General features: G+C 47.4%; 1 protein-coding gene across 1 annotated transcript in view; it reads right to left on the bottom strand.

Moving 5' to 3' along the window:
• Positions 1-17,230, bottom strand: part of BORCS5 (BLOC-1 related complex subunit 5) — a 56,434-nt gene that overhangs the window by 12,820 nt on the left and 26,384 nt on the right. The window contains exon 3 of the mRNA XM_054399836.1: positions 3,258-3,415. Coding sequence (XP_054255811.1) covers positions 3,258-3,415 — 158 coding nt within the window. The remainder of the gene's footprint in view (positions 1-3,257; positions 3,416-17,230) is intronic.

Genomic DNA, 17,230 nt, shown 5'->3' with positions numbered 1-17,230 from the left:
GGGTATTCTACTACACTGTCATTCAGCATTTCATCTAGGCTAACAGAGGCAGATGACACATCCAGGCATAAACAACACCCACACTAATTAATTACTAGCAAATTAAATGTTTCAGACCTTTATAGTAGTGTTGCAATAATGCATAACAACATTCTTACATAGAAACACTCATGCCCCCACTGACACAGAAACATGAAGCAAACCCTACCCTTCCTGAAAAGCAAGATCACAAAACCCTAGAATGGCTCAGGTTGGAAGGGACCTCAGAGCTCATCTCCTCCAACCTCCCCACCATGCCCAGGGACACCTCTCAGCTGATCAAGGCCTCATCCAACCTGGCCTTCAACACCCCCAGGGAGGAGGTAGCCTATTCTGGATGGAGCAGGCCCAGAGGAAGGCCACAAAGATCATCAGGGGGCTGGAGCACCTCTGCTACGAGGACAAGCTGAGGGAGCTGGGGGTGTTCAGCCTGGAGAAGGCTCCAGAGAGACCTAAGAGCAGCCTGCCAGGACCTGAAGGGGCTACAAGAAGGCTGCAGAGGGACTGTTTGCAAAGGCCTGCAGGGACAGGATGAGGGGCAATGGTTTGAAATGAGAGAAGAGCAGATTTAGATTGGATGTGAGGAACAAGTTCTGCACTAGGAGGGTGCTGGAACACTGCAGCAGGTAGCCCAGGGAGGTAGCTGAGGCCCCATCCCTGGAGATATTCAAGTTGAGGCTGGACAAGGCTCTGAGCAACCTGCTGTAGTGGAGGATGTCCCTGCTGACTGCAGGGGGGTTGGACTGGGTGAGCTTTGGAGATCCCTTCCAACCCAAACCATTCTCTGATCCTATGATAGTTTGAGCAGCACATCCACTTTGCCAGCACTGGAACTCCAATAGGAAACACTCATGCACACCTGATGCTCTTCACAACACAATTTTCTCTTTCATTTTTACTCTTTACCAATGGTCAAAGCTTTGTCTACAGGGCAAAACTAATCATTGCTGACAAGTGGGTACAACCAACTCGATTTCCCTTGTCTACACTTGCAGCAAGAGACAGATCCTGCTCTTGGTCAGCTGCTCCCCTTGTTGTCAATGACTGCCAACAGCAAGTCCCTTTAGTGCACACCAAGGAGAGCCCAAACGATTTGGAAAGAATGATTTAAGCTGCGTAGGTCCCACCTGGCTCCTCCAGAACACACACACACAGAGGGAACAGCCAAGGCAAGAACAACATTTGGGAACTATTGGGGAAATGAACAGGAAAACCCCACCAGATCTGGCAGGGGGACTGAGAGCATCTGAAATTACTTAAGTTTTGTGACCAAAAAAAGCCCTAACTGAACTGCCTTGCTAGTCACCAGAGTGACAGAGCTGTCCATTTCTCCTTCACTTTGTCAGGGAGGAGTCTGTGATAAACAAAGTAGTGACAATATTCTCATTTTAGTTATTTGAGAGGGGAAAAAAACCCAACATCCTAAGCCTTAGCAACTAGAAGAAAGCATCACAATTGTTTGAAAGGGATCCTACCACTTGCCCTAGAGAAGGCAAATCCAACTAATGTAGACATCTACCACGACTTTAATCCTGTCAGTATTCCCCTCTCACACTTGTAACAGCCAGAAGAATTACAACCTGCTTGGATTGATGGAGTACACTGTCATGAGGCTGGCAATTAAATCCCTTTTCTGAGACTGTTATGACCTGAGTCACCAACATCTGCAAATATCTGTACATCTTGTGTAACAGCTGGCCTCAGATCCTGACACAACAAAGTAAAAAGGCCTTTCTTTAATGGCTCCCATGTTATTTTGGGCTTACAACTCCATGATGACAGCAGCTTCTCAAAACAGCCCATGAATCAAAATTTATTATCTAATGTGTCATGGGGGATTTTCTTAACTCTGAGCCAAGAAAGAGACAACAAATCCAGGTCATTGTTTATATTGCACGAATAAAAAATTAACCACCTGCTCACACACTGTTCTTTTGACACTGAAAGCAACTTGGGCTCAGAGACTTTTGACATGTGCAGCATTCACCTGCATATCCTCCACACCTGGGAGTATGGGAGAAAACACTCTCCAACAGCATCACTTCTCATGCCAGTCTGGCTTGACTTTAAAAAACACAAACAACACAAAACACACAAAACCCCCCCAAACAAACAAACAAAAAACCCAAACAGGCCATCCTAAAAGCTCCAACATCAGAGTAATTACACACAAGAAGGACAATCCAACTGCAGCGTGCAAGGCTGTGCTGCCATTCAGTGAGACCTGGACAGGCTGGAGAGCTAGGCATGGAGAAATGGAAGGAAGTCCAACAAGGACAAGGGGGGAGTCGTGCATCTGGGAAAGAACAACCCCATGGACCAGTAGCGGCTGGGGACTGACCTGCTGGAGAGGAGCTTTGGGGAAAAGGGCCTGGGAGTCCTGGCGGACAACAGGATGGCCATGAGCCAGCAATGTGCCCTTGTGGCCAAGAAGGCCATTGGCATCCTGGGGTGGATTAGAAGGGCTGTGGTTAGTACATCTGGAGAGGTTCTCCTCCCCCACTACTCTGCCCTGCTGAGGCCACATCTGGAATATTGTGTCCAGTTCTGGACCCCTCAGGTCAAGAAGGGCCTTAGGGAACTGCTTGAGAGAGTCCAGCACAGAGCCACAAAGCTGCTGAAGGCAGTGGAACATCTCCCTGTGAGGCCAGGCTGAGGGAGCTGGGGCTCTGCAGCTTGGAGCAGAGGAGCCTGAGGGGTGCCCTCATTCCTGGGGATAAAGATGTGCAGGGCAGTGTGGGGAGGATGGAGCCAGGCTCTGCTCAGGGGTGTCCAAGGACAGGACAAGGAGCAATGGGGGCAAGCTGGAGCAGAGGAGGTGCCACAAGGACAGAAGGGAAAATTTTTTCCCTGTGAGGGTGCCAGAGCCCTGGAACAGCCTGGCCAGAGAGGTTGTAGAGTCTTCTTCTCTGCAGACATTCCAAACCCACCTGTGTGACCTGCTCTAGGTGCTCCTGCTCTGGCAGAGGGGTTGGACTGGATGATCTTTCAAGGTCCCTTCCAACCCCTAGCATTCTGTGATTATGATCACAATGAAAGCCAGGAAATGTTGCTTCAAGTGCACACCCACCAAGTTTCTTTACAAGGCTTACTCTGAGGGGGACTGCTCCAAGTGACCCACAACCATCTACAGCAAGCACCTGTGTTCACAGCACAAGAAGAGCTACCCAATGCCCCAAGCCCTGCCCCAGCAGAGGCTGGCACACTGCAGGCAGTACCTCTTTGATCCTCTTCACAAGGGCATTCTGATCGAAGGCAACTGCTTCTGCACACTGGTGAAGATGATCTTGGTATCGCAGACACAGCTGTAGCACCTGCTGGGGGTCCAGCTTCTCCAGTTTGGTGTTGGTGGGAGAGGTCTGCCCACTCAGGAGGCCTACAAGGCAAGGGGAGGAACAGAGTTAATCTGATTGTTCCTATCACCAGCTTAGCTGCCAGGCAAGAAGCATGAGAACAAATCCAGAAGGAAAACTTTGTAAGGGCTAATGAAAAGCTAATTACAGAATCACAGAACCGACCAGGTTGGAAGAGACCTCCAAGATCATCAAGTCCAACTGATCACCCAACCCTAACTAATCAGCTAGACCATGGCACTGAGTGCCTCATCCAGTCTTAAACACCACCAAGGACACTGACCCCACCACCTCCCTGGGCAGCCCATTCCATTTCTTTCTGGAAAGAACTTCTTTCTAAGAACTTTCTAAGAACTTTTCTTTCTAAGATCAAACCTAAACTTCCCCCTGCACAGCTTGAGACTGTGTCCTCTTGTTCTGTTGCTGGTTGCCTGGGAGAAGAGACCAACCCCCACCTGGCTACAACCTCCCTTCAGGTAGGTGTAGAGAGCAATGAGGTCTGCCCTGAGCCTCCTCTTCTCCAGGCTAAACACCCCCAGCTCCCTCAGCCTCTCCTCACAGGGCTGTGCTCCAGACCCCTCCCCAGCCTTGTTGCCCTTCTCTGGACACATTCCAGCATCTCAACATCTTTCTTGAATTGAGGGGCCCAGAACTGGACACAGTACTCAAGGTGTAGTCTAACCAGTGCTGAGTACAGGGCAGAATGACTTCCCTGCTCCTACTGAATGGACCTCAGTAATGTAATAATGAAGGCTAAAAGTGGGAAGGGCATGGATTGAACATTCATGGCTGTTTAGGGCTCATAGTAGTGCAAAGAACATGCAGCTTAGCCCTCCTTGCCAGAACTCCAAAAGCAGGTCCATCAGCTTAGGTTTCAGTGGTCTGTTGTATAAATTGAGTACTGCTTCTTGTCCTTCACAAATAATCCTGAACTGGGAAAAATGAACTCCCCTCCTCATTTATGTGTGCCAGAAGGTGAAGGAGGTGAGATCTGCATTCTCATAGGGGCGTAAGGCTCAAAACTGTTTTCAGTAGAAGCACGCTGTCAAAATCAGAGCTCCAAAAATTCACTGTTCCCCCCCAAACAAACTTGAATAGAAAGAGACCCACCTCAGTTCAATTATTAGGGATGAAATATCCCTGGTTTCCCTACTCTGACTTTTTCAGCTTCATAACTCGTTCACCTTCTAAGGTTTTTCCTAGTTTTACAACACGCTTTGAGGGTGGGCATTAAGATCCTTATCTACTTGGATGACCAAGTTTCACCAAAAACTCACCAAAAACAAGCAATCAAACAAACACACAAAAAACTGTATTAGACTTTAAATTGGGATACTGGTAACATCCAGAGGAGCAAAAAAAGTCCAGAGACATTTCTCTTACCCATTGTTTGTTGCCTGCATAACAATTTGAGAATCTTCACTGAGCTCAAGCATGTGTGTGCTCAAGCATACTGAGTGCTTTCCCCAGAGCTGATGCTAAACTCTGCTGCCATAGGGTTGTTTTTGTTTTTTTTTTTGCTATTACACTTATTTACTTTCATTTTCCTTCAGCATTAATACAATTTTTTTTCTTGTTGGGACACCATTTGTGACAAACAGCAGAGACACACAACTTCCTTTGCCCAAAACATCTATTGAGCTATGCAAACTGAATTGAGTGACTGCAGCCCTGTGCCCTCTGAGATTCTCTGTTTATAGACAGAAAAAGACATTGAAATAGGAAATGTAAGAAGTGTCACACAAAGCAATTCGAAAGTACTAAGTGCCAGGCATTTCTATTGCAAAAGTCCTTCTAAGAATGGACCTCAGTGGGAAATGGAAACTATTTTGGATGCCCCCCACCCCCGATGCCTATTGGAAGCTACAACTGGTAACACGGAGTTCTTGCCAAAACACAAGAACAAGACAGAAACCAAGACATAAGACAGAAGCATCTTATGAAAGTTAAACCTCCTTGAAAACATTCATAGACGGAAGTGAAAAAACTAGGAGAGCAACTTCCTTCCAAACCCTGAAGGGATCCTCCAGGAAGGCTGCAGAGGGACTTTTCCTAAGGGTGTCTGAGACAGGACAAGGGGGAATGGTTTGAAGCTGAGGGAGAGCAGGGTTAGACTGGAGCTGAGGAAGAAGTTCTTCAGCATGAGGGTGGTGAGACTCTGGAATAGGCTGCCCAGGGAGGTTGGATGCCTCCTGCCTGGGGGTGTTGAAGGCCAGGCTGGATGAGGCCTTGAGCAGCTGAGTCTAGTTGAGAGGTGTCCATGCCCATGGTGGGGAGGTTGGAGGAGATGAGCTCTGAGGTCCTTTCCAACCTGAGCCATTTTGTGATTGTATGATTTTTTTTCTGCTTTAGAAAAAATAATAAAATCACTTCAAACAAAACCTCAGGTCCAGCAATATCAACTGCAAATCTTCCAAGCTTACTTCCAGCTGAAGGGCAAATATTTAACAGGAGTGATCCCTCTGAAGGCAGTAAGACTTTGTTCAAATCTGTTATGTTACATCTTCTACTGCTTCTCAGTTTGTTCATTTGGCTCTCCTATCAAATTATCTTGTCAGGATAAATGGTCAAATAATGTTGTCAGCTTTTAATATGTTGAATGCTCACACAGGAATGAAGAGTTCACCACACACCCCAGGTGGTTCCCCTATTTCTGTCCTGATCAAACACACGATGCTGTCAACCCACTAATTGCCTTTTATTACTAATCTCTCACCAACTTCAAGAAGAGGAAGAAAATTAGACTCTGTTTAAGAGACATAATTAACCAGATGTGTGTATTTTGGCCAGCTTACACTCCTTATGAGAATGTAGAAGCTGAATAGGCCTAGGACTGCCAAATGAGCTTTAAAGGAATATGCTACTTAAACTTATTTACTTACAGCCCAGTGCAGGTTACATAATGCTAAAAGCAAAATTCATTAACTGTAAGGAGCCTCTCATTGACTACCCAGAAAATGACAAGCTCCAATTAAGGGAGACATTAACTGTTCAGCTGGAATTCTTTCAGAAGGCGGCCAAGGTGGAAATACAACCCAGTACAAATGTTTGGACTAGCAATAAAAACAAGCAGCATAGGCTGCTTAAAGATAGACTGGAGTATTAGTTTGGGTGATGCAGTAAGGAGAAGCCAAAGAAATTAGCTTCTTTAAAGACCTCTGGGCTCCTGCTGACAATGCCAAAGCTTGGAGTTTCAACTTGCACAAAAGGAAGACGTAAAGAGCAGCATGAAAAGGGCTGTGCAGCATTGCACCAGGCAGGAATTCCCACTGCCACAAACTCCATCCACCACGTTCTGTTGCTCACAGGAACCACTCACACTACAAATAATTAACATTTTCTTACCATCAACATCCCCCTCTATTCCCTGCTCATGAGGTCCCACCTGGAGTACTGTACTCAGGAGCTCTGGGGCCTCCAGCACAAGACAGACATGGACCTGTCAGAGCAGGTCCAAAAGAGGGTCAGGAAAATGGTCAGAGCTGGAGCACAGGTTCTGCTCAGAAAGGCTGAGAGTTGGGGTTGTTCAGTCTGGAGGAGAAAAGGTTCCAGGGAGACCTTACTGTGGCCTTTTGTACTTAAAGGGGGGCTTGTAAGACAGGCCATGAGAGACTTCTTACCTGCAGTAACAGGACATGGGACAATGGTTTTAAACTGAAAGAGGGTAGGTTTAGATGAGACAGAAGGAAGACTTTTTTATGATGAGGGTGATGAGACCCTAAAGCAGCTTCTCCAGAGGAGCTGCAGATGCCCTGTCATTGGAAATGTTCAAGGTTGTGCTGGATGAGGCTTTGCACAACCAGATCTAGTGGAAGGTGTCCCTGCTCAAAGCAGGGATGTTGGACTAGATGATCTTGGAAAGTCCCTTCCTACCCAAACCATTCTATAATTCTATTACTGCACTGCATTTTATTTTGTAGCAAGTCAGTAGCTTTGCTCCAGAAGATCAGATGGCAATAGTCATCTTGAAATTTCATGGGAGAGAGACTACTGCAACCACTCAGATCCCAGACAGCAAAGCCCAGGGGCTAGAAATTGAGATGCAGGGCTGGAAAGGACCCTCCCTATGCAATAGAACTCAGATCTCTTCCCTTCTTCCCCTCTTCCAGCAGCAGGTAGTGAGCCCAGAGTGGTTTTCCACATCTCTCTCATGAGCTCTGCACTTAAAGGACAGCAGCATACTTCCTCACACCCATGAAAAACCTGAGACCCACTGGAAAAACCCTGAATCAAAAATGAGACGCAGAAAAGGACAGGAGCTTAAAAAGGGTTTGCTGGTGTCCTTTGTTCCTACATTAACAGAAAGCTGAAGAGATATCCAAAAGCCCCTAGAAATTCAGCACTAAGAAAGCTTCACTTGTAGAGCAGCACTGCAAACCTCCAGGTACCATCAAACACCTCTCCTCTTGGAAATCACAGCTTCTTATTCAAGCCTTGGCCCACACTTGGAACTCTCCACTGAACAGGGCCATCCCTCGGTGACTGCTCTACACACGGTTACTCTTACAAGTGCCAAAAGGGGAGGGACAAAGGTCACTGAGTGGTTCAGGCTCACTCCTGAAAGCCACAACTTGAATCACAGAATCCTAGAATGACTTAGGTTGGAAGGGACTTCAGAGATAATCTCCAACCTCCCCACCACGTGCACGGACACCTCTCAGACAGACTCAGCTGCTCAAGGCCTCATCCAGCCTGGCCTTCAACACCCCCAGGCAAGAGGCAGCCACAGCCTCCCTGGGCAGCCTGTTCCAGAGTCTCACCACCCTCAGACTGAAGAACTTCTTCCTCAGCTCCAGTCTAACCCTGCTCTCCCTCAGCTTCAAACCATTCCCCCTTGGCCTGTCTCAGACACCCTTAGGAAAAGTCCCTCTGCAGCCTTCCTGGATGATTCCTTCAGGTACTGCAAGGCAGCTCTAAGGTACCCCCCCGAGTCTTCTCTTCTCCAGGCTGAAGAAGCTCCCTCAGCTTATCCTCAGAGCTGCTCCAGCCCTTGGATCACCTTTGTGGCCTCCTCTGGACTCACTCCAACAGCTCTGTGTCCTTCTTCTGCTGGGGACCCCAGAACTGGAGGCAGGATTGGAGGTGGGGTCTCAGCAGAGCAGAGTCAAGGGGCAGAATCCCCTCTCTTGCCCTGCTGCCCACACTCCTCTGGCTGCAGCCCAGCACACAGCTGCCTTCTGGGCTGAACCTAGTCACCCACACACCTCAGAGCAACTAAGTGCTCAGCTCCTACCTTTTCCTCACCAAGGCAAAGCTGTCCTTGTGATTTTCTCTGTATGATTATTACTCACTGCCCCAGGAGAGCACATTTCTGCTGATAAATGGGAAGTAAACAGCACCTACAGTTTTAATTTCTTATTAAACTGAATATTCATTTTTCAAGCTTTTGGTTCTCTCCCAAAGAAGGAAGCATCCCAGGAATCATCTTTACACTGCTTGAAACCTCAAGAAGAGGCTGCTTGGCTGATGACTGATGCAACATCCCCCAGCATGATAAGGAAAGGCAGTGTGGAAGATGATGTGGTTTGGAAAAAACAAAGCTGGGGTAACATTAGGACTACTGCAGAGCTTTAGCACATGGACCAAAAATGCTCTGGCAACTGCCAAACATGCACAGTCCTGACTCTCAAATTACGCTGTCAAACAAGTAAGAAGACAGATCACATTCTGTGCCTGCCACAGTGAAGTCAAGATCTCCCACCTAGCCTGGATACATCTGATCAATAAAGAGCAGGCCCACAAAGATGATACAGAGCATCTGAGACAAAGGAAGATTCACACTGCAGCTCTTAAGCAGTGCTTCAGACAAAACCAAGCCATACAGCAAGTATGCTGTGCATGGACAAACACCATCCATCACTATCAGGCCAGCTGAACCAGGGACTTGACAAATCAATGATTGTTTCCATATTCCTTGGCAGAGCAGAGGCATGTTCTAACCATTTTCCTCCTCCTTAGTCACCTCCTCCTTGGTTCCAGGTCAACATACACTTCCAACAAATCATATCCTACTGAGCAGAAGAAAGCTGTTGCTTCAAACAAAACAAAACAAAAACACTTGTATGACTTGAAGTTCTTGGGAAAAAAAAATGGATTCTATGCTTTACTGATTCTACATACCCTCAGAACAGAGTAACCCACCAGAGTTATGTTCTGCTCCTTTAATGGATGCTCCTAACAATCACCTGAGTGGTTTCCAACCTGCAAAGCACTCATGTTCCTACCTCACTTCTAGATAAGCACTTGGCAAGCCCTCTTCAACCTCTAAGAGCTGACACTGCTGAAGGTAAACTAATAGGACCACAGCTGTGAATTGATTGTTGCAGGCAGCAAAGCGAACGATGCTGTGGCCTTGTTGCTCATTTTAAGGTCAGAAAGGGTTGATGTCATCAGCTAACCAAGCTCTCTGTGGAGAGGACTTGAAAAGTAATTCCATCTTTCATCAGACCAGAAGTCTACCCACAATACTGCTTCCAATGATTTACATCAGTGGACATTTAGAAAACCACATCTTATCAGTAGTTCTTCATCTTCTACAAACTTCCTCTCTCCAAAAGTTGTTAATTAAAATTTCAGGCACAAAACACTGTACTCAGCTATTGAACTAATCCTGTTTGGGAGGCTTCCCAGGAGCCAGCAGTGCCCTCATGCAGCCCAGAAAGCAGCTGTGTGCTGGGCTGCAGCCAGAGGAGTGTGGGCAGAGAGGATTCTGCCCCTTGACTCTGCTCTGTTGAGACCCCACCTCCAATCCTGCCTCCAGTTCTGGTGTCCCCAGCAGAAGAAGGACACAGAGCTGATGGAGTGAGTCCAGAGGAGGCCACAAAGATGATCCAAGGGCTGGAGCAGCTCTGCTATAAGAACAGGCTGAGGGAGCTGGGGGTGTTCAGCCTGGAGAAGAGAAGACTCTGGGGGGACCTCAGAGTTGCCTTCCAATACCTGAAGAAAACCTCCAGGAAGGCTGCAGAGGGACTTTTCCTGAGGCTGCCTAGAGCCAGGACAAGGGGGAATGGTTTGAAGCTGAGGGAGAGCAGGGTTAGACTGGAGCTGAGGAAGAAGTTCTTCAGTAGGAGGGTGGTGAGAGTCTGGAATAGGCTGCCCTGGGAGGTTGTGGCTGCCTCCTGCCTGGGGGTGTTGAAGGCCAGGCTGGATGAGGCCTTGATCAGCTGAGTCTAGTTGAGAGTTGTCCCTGCCCAGGGCACAGAAGTTGGAGCAGATGATCTCTGAAGTCCCTTCCAGCCCTGAACCAATCTAGGATTCTGTGATTCTGTAGTTTGAGAGTGCATCAGGTTGGAACAGACCCTTACGGGTCATCTTGTGAAACCCCCTGCAGTGGGCAGGGACACCTCCAAACAGATCAGGATGCCTAGGGCCACATCAAGTCTGATCCTGAGCATCTCTAGTGATGGGGCCTCCACCCAATAAAAAACCCAAACAACTTAAAAATAATAATAATTAAAAAAAAAAAAAAATCAAATCCCTGGTACTCACCCAGAATCTTTCAGGTCAGATGTGGATGACCAGATGTGGTCTTCTTCACAGACTAGTTTCTTTTCTATAAAGCTGACTGCTGAAACCTATGATCACAGTACATCCTCACTCCAAGTTGGCTTTGCCAACTGGGTATTTTCAGTTCCTTTGAACTTTAATGGGGGGAGCACAAGGACTGTAGGCAAACGGAATAGCTCTAATGTGAGCAAAGAACATGTTTGTACTGTGGCAAGGAGGGTTGGCTGGAGCAGCAGATCTTCCCTCTGCTTTGGAGTCAGTACCATGTGATGTGATGGGTTACTTCTGCATGGGTGACAGATGGGCTGAAGATTCTCATCTTGTCACACATCATTGAACAGGCAACCCTGCTGACTGCAGAGCTCAAATATGCTCTTCATATGACTACTGCACCTCAGCCTTCTAACACAGTCTGAGCCACTGCCTGTAGGACATTACTCACCAAGTATATAAATCACCTACCTCTTTGTTCCTCCACTATTTCTCTTTAAAAAAAAAAAGAAAAAATAAGGAGGATTCAACACTTTTGAGCTTCTATTAAAATGCAGTTTGCTACAATTTTAAGACAAAAACTCTGAAGGCCTTGGGAGGTTCTCCTGCCCCTCTGCTCTACCCTGCTGAGACCCACACCTGCAATACTGTGTCCAATTTTAGGCTCCCCAGTTCCAGAGAGACAGAGACCTGCTGGAGAGAGTCCAGTGGAGGCTACAAGGATGACTGGGGGACTTGAGCATCTCCCCTGTGAAGAGAGACTGAGAGCCCTGGGGCTGTTTAGTCTGGAGAGGAGAAGGCTGAGAGGGGATCTGATCAATGTCTGTAAATATCTGGGGGGTGGGTGTCAAGGTGAAGGTCCCAGGCTCTTTGTGCTGATGCCTAGTGATAGGACAAGGAACAGCAGGTACAAGACAGAGCACAGGAGGTTCCAGCTCAACACCAGGAGACACTTCTGTATGGTGAGGGTGCCAGAGCCCTGGAGCAGGCTGCCCAGAGAGGTTGTGGAGTCTCTTCTGGAGGCTCTCTCTGGGTACGTTCCTGCATGACCTGCCCTGGGTGCTCCTGCTCTGACAGGGGGTTGGACTGGAGAATGTCTGGAGGTCCCTTCCAACCTCTAACATTCTGTGATTCTGTGACTCTCTGAAGCCTTTAGCAGCATGACTAGAATGGGTGCACCAGTCAGGAGTAGCAAAGTCCAGCTGGGGCTGACGAAACATTTAACATGACACAACCATAGCTCTGTTTCTCATGTACTCCACAGCAATTCAGGAATTTCTCCTTTTTCTTAGAACAAATTGAACTGCACTGTTTTGCTCATTAGTGGGTAAGTGGGTATCTACTAGCAAGTCCAACTGGGTAAAGCAGAAAGAGGCCTCCCCACTGCATTGCTCCTGTTCACTACAGAGCAATGAAACAGCAGTTTGGGAAAACCCAGATGCCCTCAGACAATTAAATTTCTTTGGCAACTCCACTGCCCAAACAGCACAAAATAACTCAGGAAGAGCCATTTTCTACTGGCCTGATCCTACCAGCTGACATTTCTTCTGTGAACAGCTGCTGCCAAAATCCAAACCAACACTTTCATCCCAGTCCCAGCTCTCTCACCTGTATTTAAACACACAGACTTTGTCCCTTCCTTCCTAATTGAAGTTAGCTGATATACTTTTCTTCATCAGCCTGCTCTGATTCTTTTCCCACATCCATTAGAACCATTTTTAGCAGTAACTCAAGGGATACAATGGATGTCATTTTCCCAGCAGTATTAGGAACTGAATGGCTATTACCATTCCCAGCATTGTAATGCAACATAAGGGTATTTTCCCCTGCCAGAAGGAAATAGAGAGCTGGCATGAAATTTTAGCAGCTAAATTTAGGCTACTCAAAGTTTGAACCGGGGAAGGAAGGAGGAGACAAGGCACACACTAATTACTTTTGACAGTTTGTTTAAAAAAAAACTAATCACCCAGCTTTGTGGGGCACCTAAAACATGAAACAGTTACACAGAAGTAAGTGGCCTGCTGTGCTCTGTATTACCTCCCTGTTTATCATCTCCTCTCAAACACTGTCAAGTGGCAAAGTGCCTCCAAGGAAGACGAAGCACAATGAGGAATCCCCAGCATGAGGTGTTTTAAAAGAAAAACCCCAACAAAACATCAAGTAAATTGCACCTCCTCTGCAGTAACAGTTTACATTCCCTTTGCACTTCAGTAAGTGAACTCTGGACTGAAATATTATGAAAGAGCATCATCTTACTATTAAAATAAGCCACTACTTAAGGAAGCTTTGAATACCTCATGACAACATTTGTGTGACTCTGTCCTCATAGGCAACACACAGGTAATCCAGGAGTAACACTTTTATTGCTTCCAACAAGTGAGAGCACAGGGTGAGCTCACCTGAGACCCCATTTCCCCATGCCTCCAGTCCCAGCGTGGCCATCAGCCCACTGAGCTGCATCTTGGAGGCAGCCTTGACAGCTTCCACGTTCCAGCTCTGCCATTGCTCCCTCTATGGCTGGAGATACCCAGAATATAGCAATTCATTTCTTCCTCCACTCAGCCCCCTCCCCAGGCACACAGTGCAGCTGTAAAAACATCCCCCTCGTATGCTTTGGGGTTTTTAAGAGCTTGTGTAGGCATCACAGGAATTTGAAGTTGAAACACCAGCTTTCACAAACCTCACCAGCTCACACACAGCACCAACCTCTCTCCTACCTCTGCCATCTTAAGTGTCAGTCACTTCACAGCAGAACTTCGCTTCCTCACTGTACCAGTTCTAAACACAGGGTAGTTGAGTTTTGCTCATTCTAAATCACATCTCCCTCAAGGTACTTATAAAGTCCATTTCAAGACCTATAAAGCCTTTATAGCTGGAAAGCCACCCAGCAGTCAGGGACAGCTCCCTGAGCCTGTTTAAGGTGGCACACTCACAGAACTACATCCTGAGCTGGCATTAGTGCATTCTGCCACCGAGAAGCAGATGAATCTTATTGCTCTGCCACCCCTCCTTGCCAAGCAGGCCAGGCCTTGTGCTTGTTACAGTCTTGATTCTCACTAAGCAACTCACAGAATCACAGAATGTTAGGGGTTGGGAGGGACCTCCAGAGATCATCCAGTCCAACTCCCCTGCCAGAGCAGGGTGACCCAGGGCAGGTCACATAGGAACACATCCAGGTGGGTTTCAAAAGTCTCCAGAGATGGAGACTCCACAACCTCTCTGGGCAGCCTGCCACAGGACTCTGATGGATTCAGCTTATGAACCAAGCCAAAAACCACCCACTCATTGTTACTGGCTCCCCAAGACAAACTGGCTCATGAGGAGGCCAACAAGCCTCAGAAGCAGCACAAACTTCACAGCTATAGATATGGCCTTGCTCCTTCTCAGCTCTTAGATCATCTCTTTCACACTGAGGATTATTGGGAGGACAGAAAGACAGTCTGGCACACAGGACTCTCAGCATGCTCTGCCTACATAAAGAGAAAAACACATCATGTTATGGATGCTAACAGCATCAGAATACCACTAGTTAGAGTAGCTACAGGTACACAAGGACATTCATCTACTCCTTCTGCCCATCACATTAGAAAGTATGTGTAAGAGCCAAATAAAGCCTAAACCTCTGAACAGTTACTCAGCCACTGAGTATTTTATCTGGTATGGCTTCAAAAATACCCAAACAAACCAGACTTGCTGACTTGGTTTATTGTAAGAGAAACTTTGCAGCATCTCAAACAGCACATCTCCAGTGGGTACTGCTTGTGCACAGAGCCACTCGAAACTCTTGGTGAGGCTCCAGCACTTTAACCTAAGATTAACAAGGGCTCTGAGTCAGAGTGTAGAGCTGGAGCACTTGGTCACTGCAGCCTAGGCAGTGAGAAGCAAGGCTTGCTCCCTTAGCTCAGGCCTCCTGCCACAGGGCAAAGGCAGCACTCACCTCCTCAGCCCTAAGTGGCCCATTACCACGGGACTGCTCTGCCAGCAGCACCCAGGGCCTCTGGATTCTGCAGCATCCAAGCAAAAGTAAAACAGCCAGACACCTGCAACATAACACTGGGCAGAAAAGCACCTCAAGGAAACTACACAATTCTATATTAACATCTCTATGTACATACACATTCCCAGAAAGTTTAATTTCTCTTCACTCACCATTTCAAACAACATCTCTGTTTGTGACACTGACAGCAATTAATTCTTATATTCTGCTCAGAAGGTTCTGACTTCAGATAGCAAATAAAATACCAGGAAGGGATGGACTGTAAAGCCAATGACAGCCTTGCTCCCAAGCAAATACTCTTCTTTGTCACCATCAAATTTACTACATACCAGTAGTTACTTTTTGATTCAGAGTGGGACTTGTTACAGTCAGCTCTCACTTTTGTGCTGCCTTTGGGCACAGCTCTCTCTTCTTCCATTACTTGTGAAGTATAAAATATAACAAAACTTGTAGAAGAGGAGCATTGGTTTATTGTAAGAGAAACTTTGCAGCATCTCAAACAGCACATCTCCAGCAGGTCCCCTCCTCTTCACTGGCCAGACACTGAAGCTACCAGAGGTCACAAAAGCTGAAACTCTCTATTGAAGTAAAAGTTCCCATTAAAGCCAAACGAGGTTTTATTGAGTAAGGGCCACAGGAACGAGTCCACTGCACACTCTGGACTGGGAGCAAGTGAAAACAAATTATGCAACAGCCATCAAGAAACTCTGTAGAGCTCTTCAGAACTGCAGTGGAGGAGGAACCCTGAAGCATCCTTAACCTTTGTTTATTTGTGTCCCAGCAGTGAGACCCGTGCCAACAAAACAAGCCACGCTTTTATATATTTTTATTAGTCCAATTTATAGCAAACAGCGCTCTCTTTCCCTTCCTCTTTCCCCTCCCCTTATTCCCACCCTACTCTCTCCTTCCCCCCTGCTGTGTTGTGCTGTTTGAGTGGAAAAAAACGAGCTCCTGCCCTTGCCAAGAGTGACATCAACTCATTCTTATCTGGTGATGTCCAGCAGAATCTTCCTCTGATAAACATTTGCTCAGTGTCAGAGCCCCAAGGTTACTGGCTGTGTTTTGTTTTCATTGCTGCTTGTTTTATGACACTCTATGGCTCCTTACACACTGAAATATACCTTGCCCCCCCTGCCCATGTCTTCCACCTGGAGCCAAAGCCAGTGAAGAGGACATTCCTCCCTGCTTACCCAGGTCTTGCCTTCGCCCCTTTCCCTCTGGAACAAGAGTCTGTTTGTCTCTCTGTGAACAACAAAAAGCTGATACTGTGGAGAGGCCAAAACCACAGAACAAAGCATGTGCAAAATGCAATGCAGGAGTACAGACCTATGAAGTTTTGACCTTTCTCTTTTTTTTTTGTACAGAATTTTTTTTTGGTATTCTTCCCTAGGATGCTGTGAAGTTTGTGAGAAGGCACCTGACTAAGGGGCTGATGTCCCTTCCTCTCTGTGCACAACAACGCTCTCCACTAAGACTCAGCAGTATTTGCTCAGATAGAATCATAGAATTGTCAGGGTTGGAAGGGACCCCAAGGATCATCCAGTTCCAACCACCCGACCATGGGCAGGGACACCTCACACTACAGCAGGTTGCTCACAGCCACATCCAGCCTGGACTGCAAAAACCTCCAGGGATGAGGCTTCCATCACCTGCCCGGGCAACCTCTTCCAGTGTCTCACCACCCTCATGGGGAAGAACATTTTTGTAACATCCAATCTCAATCTTCCCATTTCTAGTTTTGTTCCATTCCCCCCAGTCCTATCACTCCCTGACACCCTAAAAAGTCCCTCCCCAGCTTTCTTGTAGCCCTTTTCAGATACTGGAAGGCCACAAGAAGGTCTCCTCAGAGCCTTCTCTTCTCCAGACTGAACAGCCCCAACTCTCTCAGTCTGTCTCCATGGCAGAGGTGCTCCAGCCCTCTGCTCATCCTTGTGGTGTTTCTCTGGACACCTTCCAGCACCTCCAGATCCTTCCTATAATTGGGGCTCCAGAACTGGATGCAGTACTCCAGGTGGGGTCTCACCAGAGCAGAGTAGGGGAGGAGAATCACCTCCCCCACCCTGCTGACCACACTTCTCTTGCTGCAGCCCAGGCTCTGGTTGGCTTTCTGGGCTGCAAGTGCTCACTGCTGGCTCCTGTTGAGCTTCTCATCCCCCAGCACCCCCAAGTCCTTCTCCTCAGGGCTGGTCTCAAGCCAGTCACTGCCCACCTACACTGTCTCAGCACTTGCAGTCTCATCCCCATCTGATAAAGCTCCTTGGGTGTTTTCTTCTTCTCCCCTCCCTCTTTTTTCATCCCCTCCTCACAAGCTATTAGCTTTCTGGAGCAAAGGGAAACAGATGAT

The sequence above is a fragment of the Indicator indicator genome, chromosome 3, assembly GCF_027791375.1.
Source record: "Indicator indicator isolate 239-I01 chromosome 3, UM_Iind_1.1, whole genome shotgun sequence".
Classification (NCBI taxonomy): Eukaryota; Metazoa; Chordata; class Aves; order Piciformes; family Indicatoridae; genus Indicator; species Indicator indicator.
Note: the sequence above shows the minus strand (reverse complement) of the source record. Positions and strands in the feature narration are given on the sequence as shown.